This window comes from Chelonia mydas, chromosome 11 (genome assembly GCF_015237465.2).
Source record: "Chelonia mydas isolate rCheMyd1 chromosome 11, rCheMyd1.pri.v2, whole genome shotgun sequence".
Lineage (NCBI taxonomy): Eukaryota > Metazoa > Chordata > Testudines > Cheloniidae > Chelonia > Chelonia mydas.
In genome coordinates, this window is record NC_051251.2 from 9,554,670 (window position 1) to 9,569,282 (window position 14,613).

Consider the following 14,613-nt stretch of genomic DNA (forward strand, 5'->3'; position numbering starts at 1 on the left):
AAAACAAACAAATGTATGTAAGAAAGAATAGAGATTCAAATAAAAACCTAAATACACAAGAACAGACCTTTGATGTACACCTCAAGATAGGGTTCCCTCCCGACACCCGCTGGTTACCTCTCCCTGTTAGGGTACTGTCTACACTAGAAACACTACAGCGGCACAGCTGACGGTGTGCCGCTGTAGTGTAGAAACTTACTACAGTGATGGAAGGGGGTCTTCTGTCACTGTAGTAAATCCATCCCTCCAAGAGGCAGTAGCTAGGTTGATGAAAGAATTCTTCCATTGACCTAATGGAGTCTACACTGGCACTTAGGTCAGCTTAACTGCGTCGCACAGGGTGGGAAGATTTCCACAGCCTTAAGCTACCTAGTTAGTTTAACCTAACTTTGTAGTGTAGACCAGGCCTTAGTTTCCTTCTCAAGTCTCTGCCAGCTCTTCATTATCATTGACTTTGAATGCTATCAGAGTACTATTTTATGACATACAGTACACAACGGTACCCTCTGGAGACAGGGGTGTGGGAGTGGGAGACACCTGTCTGGAGGAGTTGGTCTCAAGATATGTGAAGAGCATATTCTCTGTAGTTGTATCTCACAATGGCTAGGACTACCAGCGTGACATAGCCTTTCAACAGAGTTCTTCCATGACATTATGTTGGTGTACCCCGGAGACCCCTGTACCCCGTTGCACCCCAGTGCACTCTGCGAGTTGGCATCAAGAGGTACTTGCGTCACAACACTGTGTTAAAAAACCATACTAATTAGTGTTTCCATGAAAACGTTACTGAATTCAGTAAGAATACTCTGGCTGAGTCACATAGTTTTGGCTTAAACTGATGTATGTACACTTCTTTAAGGTAATAATTCCACAGCAGAAAGTTTATGACTTTAGGCACTTATTCCAATTTATGACAGTCATTTCAGTGAAAATACACAAAAGTAGACAAATAAATTGGTTGTACCACAATTGTGCTGGTTTCTTATTGCACTGGAATTTTCTGTCTATTTTTTTCTGTAGTGGTTTCTATAACAAAATTTACTCACTGAAGTGATAAACCCAGGCTACCACATTCAATGTTACATTTTAAATTAACTATTTTTCATCTGTGTAATAAAAGTAATCAAATATAAAGTGAAACAATTTGTATAAATATTTTGTAGTATATAACTTAATAATCAATGTATGGATCAGATCTTCAGCTGCCATAAACCAGCACAGCGTCATTGAATTCAATGGAACAGGGCCAATCTCCAGCAGTTGAGGATCTGGCCCAATGTATTTATCTTTAGATCAAGGACCTGAAAGAAGTATTTCCACCAATATATTTTTGAGGTTTCATCTAACATACTTTCACTAAAAGGAAAACTTATGGTATACACCAGTACCAATATAATGCCATTGAATGTAATAAGTTACTGCTGAAACCAGGCATTCTCCATCCAGTAAGTTTATACAAAACAGCAGCAACATCATAATCAAAAAGGCTGACAAAGGAGGTGCTGTCGTCATCATGAATAGGTCGGAATATGAACAAGAGGCTGCTAGGCAGCTCTCCAACACTACTTTCTACAAGCCATTACCCTCTGATCCCACTGAGGGTTACCAAAAGAAACTACAGCATTTGCTCAAGAAACTCCCTGAAAAAGCACAAGAACAAATCTGCACAGACACACCCCTGGAACTCCGACCAGGGGTATTCTATCTGCTACCCAAGATCCATAAACCTGGAAATCCTGGACGCCCCATCATCTCAGGCATTGGCACCCTGACAGCAGGATTGTCTGGCTATGTAGACTCCCTCCTCAGGCCCGACACTACCAGCACTCCCAGCTATCTTCGAGACACCACTGACTTCCTGAGGAAACTACAATCCATCAGTGATCTTCCTGAAAACACCATCCTGGCCACTATGGATGTAGAAGCCCTCTACAGCAACATTCCACACAAAGATGGACTACAAACCGTCAGGAACAATATCCCCGATGATGTCACGGCTAACCTGGTGGCTGAAATTTGTGACTTTGTCTTCACCCATAACTATTTCACATTTGGGGACAATGTATACCTTGAAATCAGCAGCACTGCTATGGGTACCTGCATGGCCCCAGAGTATGCCAACATTTTTATGGCTGACTTAGAACAACGCTTCCTCACCTCTCGCCCCCAAATACCCCTACTCTACTTGCGCTACATTGATGACATCTTCATCATCTGGACCCATGGAAAAGAAGCCCTTGAGGAATTCCACCATGATTTCAACAATTTCCATCCCACCGTCAACCTCAGCCTGGACCAGTCCACACAAGAGATCCACTTCCTGGACACTACGGTGCTAATAAGCGATGGTCACAAAAACACCACCCTATACCGGAAACCTACTGACCGCTGTACTTACCTACATGTCTCCAGCTTTCATCCAGACCACACCACACGATCCATTGTCTACAGCCAAGCTCTACGATACAACCGCATTTGCTCCAACCCCTCAGACAGAGACCAACACCTACAAGATCTCTATCAAGCGTTCTTACAACAATACCCACCTGCTGAAGTGAAGAAACAGATTGACAGAGCCCGAAGAGTACCCAGAAGTCACCTACTACAGGGCAGGCCCAACAAAGAAAATAACAGAACGCCACTAGCCATCACCTTCAGCCCCCAACTAAAACCTCTCCAACGCATCATCAAGGATCTACAACCTATCCTGAAGGACGACCCATCACTCTCCCAGATCTTGGGAGACAGGCCAGTCCTTGCTTACAGACAGCCCCCCAGCCTGAAGCAAATACTCACCAGCAATCACACACCACACAACAAAAACACTAACCCAGGAACCTATCCTTGCAACAAAGCCCGATGCCAACTGTCCACATATCTATTCAGGGGACATCATCATAGGGCCTAATCACATCAGCCACACTATCAGAGGCTCGTTCACCTGCACATCTACCAATGTGATATATGTCATCATGTGCCAGCAATGCCCCTCTGCCATGTACATTGGCCAAACTGGACAGTTTCTACGTAAAAGAATAAATGGACACAAATCAGACGTCAAGAATTATAACATTCAAAAACCAGTCGGAGAACACTTCCATCTCTTTGGTCACTCGATTACACACCTAAAAGTGGCAATTCTTCAACAAAAAAACTTCAAAAACAGACTCCAGCGAGAGACTGCTGATTTGGAATTAATTTGCAAACTGGATACAATTAACTTAGGCTTGAATAAAGACTGGGAGTGGATGTGTCATTACACAAAGTAAAACTATTTCCCCTTGTTTATTTCCCCTCCAAACAAACAAAGCTTTTGTACAACAGGTGATGTATTCTGTTGGATATGAAATGACATTTGGTCAGAAACTGTTCTTGTAAACTGCTGGAAATGGCCCACCTTGATTATCACTACAAAAGGTTCCCCTCTCCTCTGCTCTCCTGCTGGTAATAGCTCACCTTTCCTGATCACTCTTGTTACAGTCTGTATGGTAACACCCATTGTTTCAAGTTCTCTGTGTAAATAAAATCTCCCCACTGTATTTTCCACGGTATGCATCCGATGAAGTGAGCTGTAGCTCACGAAAGCTTATGCTCAAATAAATTTGTTAGTCTCTATGGTGCCACAAGTCCTCCTTTTCTTTTTATAATTGAGCTTAGAAACAGAACTACAAAAGTAGTATCTACTGCGCTGCTTATTTATTATCTCTCACTGGCTCCAATATCAAATTGGCTCCATCTATAAATCAAAAGGTGATCCCTTCTATCTGCTAGCCCCATAAACTCAGCGTGGCCTCTGATTATTAAGCTGACGCCTGCCACTTCTCACCAGCAATTAAGGTTCTGTAGACAGAACAGAGCTGGTGATTTTGTGGTAGTCTCCTGAGTCAGATCAGGAAACCATCTCATTCTTCAGTTGCTGCTAGCAAAGCAAAAACCTTGCCGTGCACAGTAAAGCAAGTAGACACTTTCCCTTTGGCCAAACTCATAAAATCGCATGGCTGTCAATGGGAGTTTTATGAGCATACCACCAGGATACTATTTAGCCCAGTGGGGGCAGAAGTGAATAAGAAGGTGGCAATTTTATGCAGTTGTTTTATTTTGAATACAATAACCACACACATTTAATATGACATTTTTCATTCAGATCAACCCCCACCTCCAAATAAAACACTGCATTTCAATGTATGCCTGTATATTTTCACTAGCACCAACACCTTCTCACAACTGGATATGTATGATCATACCAGTGGTTACTTTATAGAATGCCAACCAAGGGGCACTCTTCATAAACACACTGGTGTAGTATAGGATAGCTTTGTGTGTCCAATTATCTTCAAATATTGATAAAACTTCAAAAATTGATAAATATCTGAGCAATGTGTGGCCAAATACTTACCGTGCATCAGAACCAAACTTGAAATATGAATACAGAGATATTAACTCACTACTTCAGTTTCTTTTTCAAAATCTTTTGTGGTAATGTACTTTATTCTGGGTAAAGCACATTATTCAAAACAGAAGTAGCTGTGATCTGAACATAGGGGTCCAAGAAAGGTCAGATTCATGATGCAGTGCCAGAAAATGGCATCAACAAGGATATCCATGCTGATACCTTAAGAACTACTGTTTGCTCATCCTGTATGTAGAAATCACTGAAAACTCCCTGCGATAGTTCAAAGGTCACATTCTAGATCTACAGACCAAGATGAGAAAAAAACCCAAACAACAGAAATGTTGTGAGGAAGGTCACCAAACACACAGGCTCCAATTCTGACCTCAGCTACGGGGCACATATTCTTATTGGTCTGATCCAAAGCCCAGTAAAGACAACAGAAATCTTTTCATTGACTTAGTTTAATGTGCTTTGATCAGACCCTATCTCAACAACAGTTCTGTGTGTTACCTGCAATCTTGATCTCACAGCTTGGCTTGAGAGTGATTTTCAAATAATTTGGTTTAAATATTTACATTCTCTTCCTGCTCCCCTCATTTTTAATAATGTGCATGTAGTACCATTGACTTCAACAGGACTTCTAACCCTGACTGAGGATTGCAGGACTTGGTCCATTTCTTTCAGGGTAAATTTCATCCATAATTATTTCAGATCTAAATCAGTTTTGCAAAGAGATGTTCAAAAAAAAAAAGGGAAAGGTTTTCACAGTTCCCCTTTCAAACTCAATTTTTTTTTACCTACATTATCTAATGAAAAAAAGTCCAAAGTATTGGAATGGGATCCTCAAGTATCCCAGTTCACATTAACATTTTGACTAGTTAGCAAAATATCAGGGGAAAGCATGAGAGGGGGAAAAAAAATTTCCTAATGAAGCCTCTTATGGAGTACCCTTTTTCAGATTAAGCTAAGGGTTCTAGTCTACTTCCATTAAAGTCCATGGGAATTTTGGCATTGATTTCAAATGGGAGCAGAAGCATCCAACTCCCATGGATGACAATCTGAGTCTTTCCACTGACTGTATTGAGAGTTGGATCAAGTCCTAAAGAAATAGCCGGAGATTAAATGATAAAACCAGTAATGGCAACACCACTTATACTGTTCATAATTCAGTTCCAAAGACAAGATTAATCAGGAAGTATAACAAGTTAGTCAATTGTCAATGAAATTTCAGAGTAATGGCAAGTTAATGGAATTAGCATAGTACCCCCCAATACCGCACATTGTCCAAGAGTACTTTTCTTCCTATCACTGAGCCAAATATCCTCAGATCTACACTGCAAATCTTGACTTTCATGTTTCACTCTCCCCCACATGCTGTACAAACACAGGAAGAGAAAAATTAACAGAGTTGAGGACCAAAGAGGAGCATTTTGCCCATCTTGTTTTACCTCCCTTCCCGGTCTGACTGGAGCACATAATCCACAGATAGTTCATTTATTTATGCAACTCTTGCTTCCAATTCTGTAAATTAAAGTGAAATCAAGCCCAAATGTGTATTCCGGCTCCACTTACATATTACTCCATACAATTGTACTTTGTCACCAGTTATAAAGCTAGATCCTACAGCTTTTGCATATACCAAGCCTGCCAGATGGAATCCATAATAATTTCTTTCCCCCAATTTGAAAACCAAACCCACAACTATAGAATTGCTATGTAAACAGAGAGGCCTCAGAGATCAACTGTATTTTGTCCTGAGATGACAAACAAAGCTTTTGTACAACAGGTGATGTATTCTGTTGGATATGAAATGACATTTGATCAGAAACATTAACTATCCTGCCATTTCAGCCCTATGAAGAAAAAAATGTCTGCATATGATAAACCGTAATGAGATTTTATATTTGTACTGTACGTTTAAACTGAATGACCATGCTAATTTCAGTCCTCAGCCCTTCAGAGCACTAAAGAGGCTCACACTTGAGGAGAATTTCCATCAGAATGGCATGTCCAACTTACGAGTCAGTGGCTGATGGCGCTATATAGAACCTTTAAATAAAAAGAATTTTGATCTCTTAACTGAGGTTTAGTGTGAAATTATTGTTTCTCTTTTTGTATCTAGCTTTCAGATCAGTTCATGTATAATTAAAGTCACTCTGCAGTAGGCTTTGTGGTGCTGCTAACCATACTCTGAGCTGTACAAGTAGGATTGCTTTCATAGTTATCCATCAAAACACTGGAACAGTCTTTTTAGGTGAAACATAGCAGAGTCTGTACAAATGGACTTAAAGAAATTGAAATTATCACAGGAGTTCAGGATCAAGGGACTTTCTACTAAAAGAAAACATTGAGAACCAGAATTGAAACATGCAGAAGAGAACAAAAAGGAAGCAGGGCTGGAAAGGGGGAGTGTAAGGAAGTGAACAGAGGAAGGAAACAAGCTCATTGCACCTGGCAGTGTCTTGGACAGATAATCAGAAAGGGGAAAGGGAAATCGACCCTTAAAGCTCCAGTGCCTACATGTACTCACCAAGTGGAGGGAAGCCCCGAGCAGGGCTTGTATCTCGACTGCTCTCACGGCTGGTATCGCGGCTGCACCCCTGACTCATGCTGGGTCGGGGGATACGGCTGCTCCGTGCTAGCATGCAGCATGGAGAGTTTCAGAGAAGGTGAACAAGTTTAATGAGGACAGACAGCTTATCAAGGCAAGTCACATTTCTGTTAGTTAAGGTAATTATTACATTAGTAATTATCATCTGCTACAGCCACCTCAGGCTTTTCACAAACCAACTGTGTCACATGCTGAGCTGTGTTTTTAACTGGAAGTTTCAGCACCATTGAATGTCTGGCTGGCACAGTATGTTTGTCTCTCAGGCAATCCAAGCTTTGTTATTTGAGTAGAGCAGGAGATCTTCATTCATTTAAAAGAGTGGCTGAGCTCTACTGCTACAGAAGCATGCAAAACAGCTGAGGCTAAAAGAAACCTTTCTGGAAGAATATTTGCTTAATTACAAGAAAAACAGCCTTTTAGAAGAAGGGGGAAGCGTTTGTAACATGATCAGAATTTTTTTTAAAAATTGTCACAAAAGAGAAAGCCATTTCTATGTGTGTTTGGGCTTTTGCAAGGATAGTTTTCTCATGATCAAATTTTTGGGGGAAAACAAGACATTGCAGTGTACAGATTTACAGAGGTAAATTCCCCCTTGAAAGATACTGTGAATAGAGAGGGTTACAAAGCAGTTTTAATTTTAAGACAACACGGGTTTCAATGGTTTCTGTCCTTTTACCAAAAGCTGCTTAATTTTAATTGCCCAACATATCTAAAAACAGAAATACACTTCACAAAAGTCCTTGTCGTGCACTCCTTTCCCCAACAAAACTCTCATTGGGCCACATTCTGATCTCAGGCACACTGATAATTCTGCTGATAATTCCACAGTCACTCCATTGAAGATGTATTGAGATCAGTAACCAAGATCAAAAAGTGGCCCACCAACGTCAGTGGGAGTTATGCCTGAATAAGGAGAGCAGGATTGGGCCCTTAGAGGGATACTTAACCTATCAGTTAAGAGTAAATTCTTGAATAATTTAAGTTCGGGGTAAAAAGTGAACAATAAAACTGCCTCATGTAAACCGTAACTGGATTATTCCTTTGTAAACTCTATTTTATTTGGATATGGTAGCAATATGCCAATGAGTCATAATTTATAAATTAGTTCTGCATAACAAAGAATGCACTGGATCACATTTGTACATGTAACAAAGAGAATCTGAATTACAATTAAGCTCTGTGAATTTATCTTGAAATAATTAATGACTGTACAGAGTCTTTTCACTGTACTAGTCTTTGGAAACGAGAGTAGCTACTTTTAAATGAGTAGTTAGGAAAGGCCCTGAAGGAACTGTTCACAGTGCCTGGACTAAAATCAGATCCTTTAGCTTTGTTTTGGATGGCCAGGCTGCAGAGATGCACATACCTTAGTGCTGTCACCTACTCTGCCTGTTTGCTCCATCCTCAGTACTTAGCAGGATGTTCATATTTGCAAAAGTATGTCGAATGCATGCCTTTGAGTGCAGAGTCTTATAAATGTTTATAGTGCCTGCTCACATATAGAGGAGGCTGGGGACAGTGCAAACAGAGCCATGGTAATAGAAAAATTACCATTCAGCACACTGGGACTATTTTGTAGAATCATCAAGGAATGTGATAATAAATTGAATATTTTTGCAGTCCTCATTATTGAAGAATAGAATATTAGGGATGAGGAGGACAGAGTCAGAGTAAATAATCTGTTTTTATATTATCAGTTAAATGCTGGGCCTTCAAAGTATCCCTTGACGTATAACAGAACAGGACAAAATAGAATCCTTCCCATATAGAGTAAGAAATTCAGATATAAACTGTTGCCAGATTCCTGGTTTCTCAATTCCCTTCCAGGTTTCCAAAACCCAACTCATACATCTGTTTGATGAATTAATGGTTCTGATGTCTGAACTCTGATGTTGAACAATACAAGATGAACTACAGACCAACTTGATAATAACACCGCCATGCCCAGAAGCCAAGAAAGTTATGAAGGAGATAGAGAGGTGGTGTTATAATAAGTAGGATTATCATGGAGTGAATGAAATTAGGACCCAAAAATACAGATGCCTCAGATAAAAAAATATATAGGGCAGGAACAGGAAGCTTAAGAGTGAACTACGGGTGAAAAGGAAAACTCCCAAACGTAATCTACATGAGAAATACACTTACTTGGAACTATGGGGTTCTCTAAAAGTAGGACTGTTCACTCTTGGGTCACATGCTTACATGTAAATCTTGACAGCCTTCACATGGAGGTAGTTTGCACAGGCATCCATTTATCACAAACACTTTCATGAAATGTATTTTTCATCTGTCAGTCTTCTTCCTGGTTTAAGCACCCTAGGCCTAGCACATATTCTCAGTGTGATAGACGTGATCACTACAGAATGAATGATACAGGCAACATGTTTTTCTTTATTAACAGATTAAAAAGCCTGCATGCAGTATGAGGCATTTGTACTCTCGGATATTACAAATCAAAAGAGAATACTGGGATGTGAGGCCACCCACTAGACACAATATCCAAGCAACCAGAAAAAAACAACAACTTATATTCTGATTTCCTGATGTAATGAGTGATATTTAAATACGAGACATGTATGCTGGTGGAGAGAGATATACACAAGGGAAAGAGAATGAGCGACTGGAATAGAAGGACCACAGAAAAGAAAAATGACATGAACTCCCAGGGATTTGCCCTGCAGTTCTCCATTGCCTTGAATAGGATCATTTTAGGTATAAGACAAATAGTGGCTGTACAAGATGCCACATTTCAGGGGTTGTCATGATTCAGAGGGGAGTCTGTCTGCAAGAAGAAGTCATCCAGACAGAAAGGTCAGACAGCCGGAAGGGTTGACTTCAGGATCCCATTCCAAAAAAATATGGACCACAAGGCAGCCAGCCAGTTGGACAGAAGACAAGTTCCAAAATGAGGGAAAACTAAAGAGCCGGGGGAGACAAAATGATACGGGTGGATGGATGCAGAGAAAGAAAGCGGAATCTGCTATTTTGACTCAGGGGAAGTGGGGCCCTCTTAAAAAAAAAAAAAAAAAATCACTTTGGACACCACTGCATCTTATAGGCAGGCCCCCATGCAGGGGGTGGCATGAAGCCTGACCAGCCCAGTAGAATCTCCAAGAGACATGATAACTCACAAAGGCACAGTACATCCCATGGGTGTCCATCAAAGAAAGGAAGGCATCCACTGCTACACCCCTGGCCAATAGGGAAGGGGAAAGAGGCCAGGAAAGGACTATGGCCCTGGTTCTGTGCCCCTTTGGTGGGCTAGTGCCACTACCACTACTAGCCACACAAAGTCTTTGCCCTCAGAGGAGCATAAAACCTGCCCTCGTGGATGGCCTCTGCATGGACTATCCTGGTGGTGGCGCAAGAGGAGATGAGCTCCTAGCATCTTCCCTCTCTTGCATACACAACACAGACCAGTCACAATCTGGCCCTAAATTACTTACTCAGAAACCACACAAGTCAGTGGCTGAGCCAAGAATAGGACCCAGGAGTCCTAACTTCCAGGGCTCTAATGGTCTGATTTTTCAACACTAATGAACATCCAAGATAGCTGCAAGAGTTGGGCACATTTGAAAATCAAGCCATTTACTACTAAACACTTCCCTCAAAGCTAAGGCTCCGATTCAGCACAGCAGATAAGCATGTGAATAATGTTAAGCCTATGAGTAAGTCCCACTGTAACTACTCACTTGCTTAACATACTTAAGAACCTTGGGATGGGAGATGCTAGTTGATTAAATGGGCAGCTCTATGACTGGTTAGGGTAAAAAGGATCTGAGACTCTTAAAGTGAAATATAAAATAATTTAACAACCAAAATACAGGGTAATTAATACCTGGGGAAGAGGTTGCAAAGAGGACTGTGGGATCTTAAAGTTTAAGTTTCAAAATATAACTCAATCCAAACAAATGTTATTGCTTTGTCTAGTGTCTAGTTTTTTTAAAGGTCCAATAAAGCTGCAGAGTTTCTACATTTGAGTATTAAACCAATACAAAACTCAAAAAACACCCTGATTCCAATGATAGCCCAAAAGAATAGGCTTCAACCATCAACCTGGAAGGAAAGAAAAGACTGACAGATTTGATAGAGTCCTCACACTCCCAAGGAACAAGAACTGATGATTTTTGCAGGGGAGGCATATAAAAGTGACGGCATATAAGTTACACTTTTATAGGAAATTCTCCAAGGCTCCCATAATTTAGTTGAATGCACACAACCCAAGAGTGATTTATGCAAAATAAATTCCCTTCAGATAATAAGGACTGTTTCAAAATAGTCCATGTAACATGATTATCAGCATAAACATGGTAATATCAGAGTTTGTTTCATTTTAACGGACAATACTAGTTTGCAGAATGACAGTAGAATAGTTAACTTCAGTAAGTAAGGGGGCAGCTTGGATTTTAAAAACACTAAACAAAAAAGCACAATATATTTATACAGACATAATAAAAATAGATAACATCAGAGGAGAAGAAATTTTAATTTTGCAAAATATTCACCATAAATAATGTAAAATTTAATGGATCATAATTCAAGATATACTCTTAGAGAGACCTCCTAAGGTCATTTCAATAAATCTGAAGTATAAATAAATAAGGAGTACTTCTATGTTGACATCTAATATGCTATACACTGACCACTGGGCTTAAATTTAAAAGATGATGGCTAAAATCCTAGCCCTATTGAAGCCAATGGCAAAAACTCATTTACTTCAACGAGGCTACAATTTCACACAATGAGTTTAGTTGCAACTTCTTATAAGCTCTGTAAAACTATATTATCCTTTTTTTAATGAACAAATCATTTCTAAGAATTTCTTTTCCCGTGTAAACTTTGGTTAATTTCTGCAAATACTCACATTAGCGGCACTAAGTATAGCTTTGGCTTGTCCACAGAACATATACAGAGAATCATTTCTGCTTTCATTCAAAAGGACAGCTGTGTTTGTGAACATCTCTGGAATAATGCTTGTTCAACTGATTTAAACCGAATTAGAGAGATCACTGGTAAATTTGAAAATAAAAGTGCATACAGAATATTTATACAACAGCCAATGTGTCTCCACATAGACAAAAATATTTGTGAGCAAACTACTTAGCATGTGAATCTAAAATGCAATCTAATAAAAGACTCCAGGATGTATGAGGTGATGCACATAAACCGTTCATCGTGCCATATTTCCCAAAACAGGTCCCAATCCTGCAAGGTGCTGAGTGCCCTCTGACTTCAATCAATTCCCAGAGATTTCAGCCGGAGGGTGTTCAGCATTTCACAGGAGTTGCTCAGCTCCTCGCAGGATCGGGCCATACAGTTGTATTTAAGCATGAGATTTTTGCAATGGTGGGCTTTCCCCTTCACTTAATTCTTTCTTCATCCTGATTCAGAAATAACAAAGATGATGCCACAATTTCAAACAGAAGGCACCATACACTCTTTTGACCCACTCTGAAAACAGATATCAACAAGGAAAATTAAAATGACGTTTTAAAAACTGAATCACTAATAATGTTTCCTCACATTGAAATTAATTTAATAATTTAAGGATTCAAAAGCGCATGATGGTAAAATGCAGTCATGTAGTTTTCTTGTTAGCATGAATTACCTTCCCTTGGGCAAGCTGGTCGAGATGTCATGTCGGTGAGAATTCTTACCTAGTCCTATTCTGTTGGGGCTTGTCTCTCGGCTGCATCCCTGACTTCGAGGGATCTTGCTGCGTTTCTCTGAGGATGATGGCACTGGTGGGACTCTGGCTGTTCCACTGGACAGTCCACCGTATGCACTTCCCAACAGTTTGCCAGGGGAACTAGACCGGCTGCCAGCTACAAAGGAACCAGAAGTAAGGAAGCATGATAAATCTTCTGGACAATTCAAGATAGGGATTTTAATCATTTTTAAACAGGGCCTGAAATAAAGAGGGCTCCATCTAAGAGACTGATCCAAAGCCTGCTGAAGTTAATGTAAGTCTTTCCATGGGCTTTGGCTCAGGCCCTACATAATACACAACTCAACAATTGGGCTTGTATTATTCAGCCTGTCTGACCAGTGCATCTAAAGAACAAATTTTTAGATAAAATTATCCAGTGGGGGAAAATTAAGAACCCCATCTCAACAACAGAATTCTAGCAGATTAAGATGATATATGACCCAATCATATATAGCCTGTGGATACGTCACCACAGCTGGTCATCACAAACATTTACTTTGTATATGTGTTTGACTGGTTAAAATTAAATTGCTTAGCTGTAAGTTTGCAGCTGGGTGAACTATTTGTAACATATAGCAATATCTGGCCAATTTTGCCTGTTCTTGTCTGTTTGAATTGTCCATGAACAGATCACATTTTTCTAGACTCTGATCTGTGCAAACAGCCTACTGACCAAGATTTATTCACACAGAGTATTCAAGCTGTTCATTAGTTAACATTTGAAATCTGAGCTGCATTTGGCATTTCTGACTGGACACATGGTTTCCATGGTATGTTTCTGTTGCCTGGTTGGATCTAAGAAACTCATAGAATCAAGTTTTGGGCGGGAATGCTCACGTTTTCAAACTCAAAGTTTATTCTCCCTGATGTTTGCTTAAAGCTAAGCACAAAGGATTTTAAAAGAACTGGACTTGGGACGCTTTTTGCTTCCTTAGCTGTATAAAGACGACCTTGAAAATATGCTGTAGCTGCGAGCTCTACTGTCAATAAACTCGTTTGCTAGAATAGCCAGGGAAAGTACTTCTGAAAGGCATGCAAAGAATCAAACAAGTATAACATTTTGAACAATATCATGGGTTGTTGTTTTTTAAATATTCACCCAGTTCTAATAATTTCCATCAGAAGATTAATTCATACAACTAATAATAGATGAGACAGAAATTGATTTGGAGTCTTCAGTCTAAAAGTTTACACAACTTTATTAGTTGATAGAAAAATACTTTAAACATCAGAGTTACATTATAAACTTACCTGCCCTTTCCTATTCTCTGCAGGGTGACATTTTGCAAAGATTGAAGCTCTGAAGTCATGTATTGCCCCCCACAACCACCACTACAACATATGGCACTGGGAGTGCGCCAAAGCTCTGAACATTTGTGACTGATTTTAATCACATGTACCTCCTCTTTTACACTAATGCAGCACTCTGAAGGCCAAATACTCCTCCAAGTTACACTGGTGTGATTCCACTTCAAAGGGGTTGAACTGATATAGAACAATTTGGCATCTAGGGTTTAAATTGCAGGATCTTCTTCGCAATTCCTATAGTAACTTCACAAAGGGGTGCCCTCATTACACAGAACGTATGTTTATCACATTAATTATCATGGAAAAGCTGAAGTGATCACAATACAAATCTGACATTTTGATTTTATTTTAAGAACATGCCTTTTCAACCTCCCACAGTGAATAAGGGGGTGGGGGACTCGAGATGTTGAAATAGTTAACAACTGTGAACAAGAGAGCACATGAGAAAGAGACCATGAGAAACGGAAAATGTTTCTTACCACCAGCAGGATTAGCTGATCTGGATCCTTGTTTATGAGAGCATACCAAAGGACAGGCAAAAAGTGGATTAAAAGACAGTAAGACAATACAGAGTTCAGCATGCATTATGTT

General features: G+C 40.0%; 1 protein-coding gene across 41 annotated transcripts in view; it reads right to left on the reverse strand.

Annotated features, from left to right (window-relative positions):
• Nucleotides 1–14,613, reverse strand: part of CLASP1 (cytoplasmic linker associated protein 1) — a 266,722-nt gene that overhangs the window by 84,884 nt on the left and 167,225 nt on the right. For 18 of the 41 annotated variants that reach the window (XM_037912887.2, XM_037912898.2, XM_043525463.1 and 15 more), the window contains 3 exons: nucleotides 14,502–14,528; nucleotides 12,662–12,829; nucleotides 6,924–7,031 (listed from right to left, as the gene is read on the reverse strand). In XM_037912887.2, coding sequence (XP_037768815.1) covers nucleotides 6,924–7,031; nucleotides 12,662–12,829; nucleotides 14,502–14,528 — 303 coding nt within the window. The remainder of the gene's footprint in view (nucleotides 1–6,923; nucleotides 7,032–12,661; nucleotides 12,830–14,501; nucleotides 14,529–14,613) is intronic. The other 23 variants (XM_037912897.2, XM_043525472.1, XM_027833968.3 and 20 more) reach the window with 3 other exon arrangements.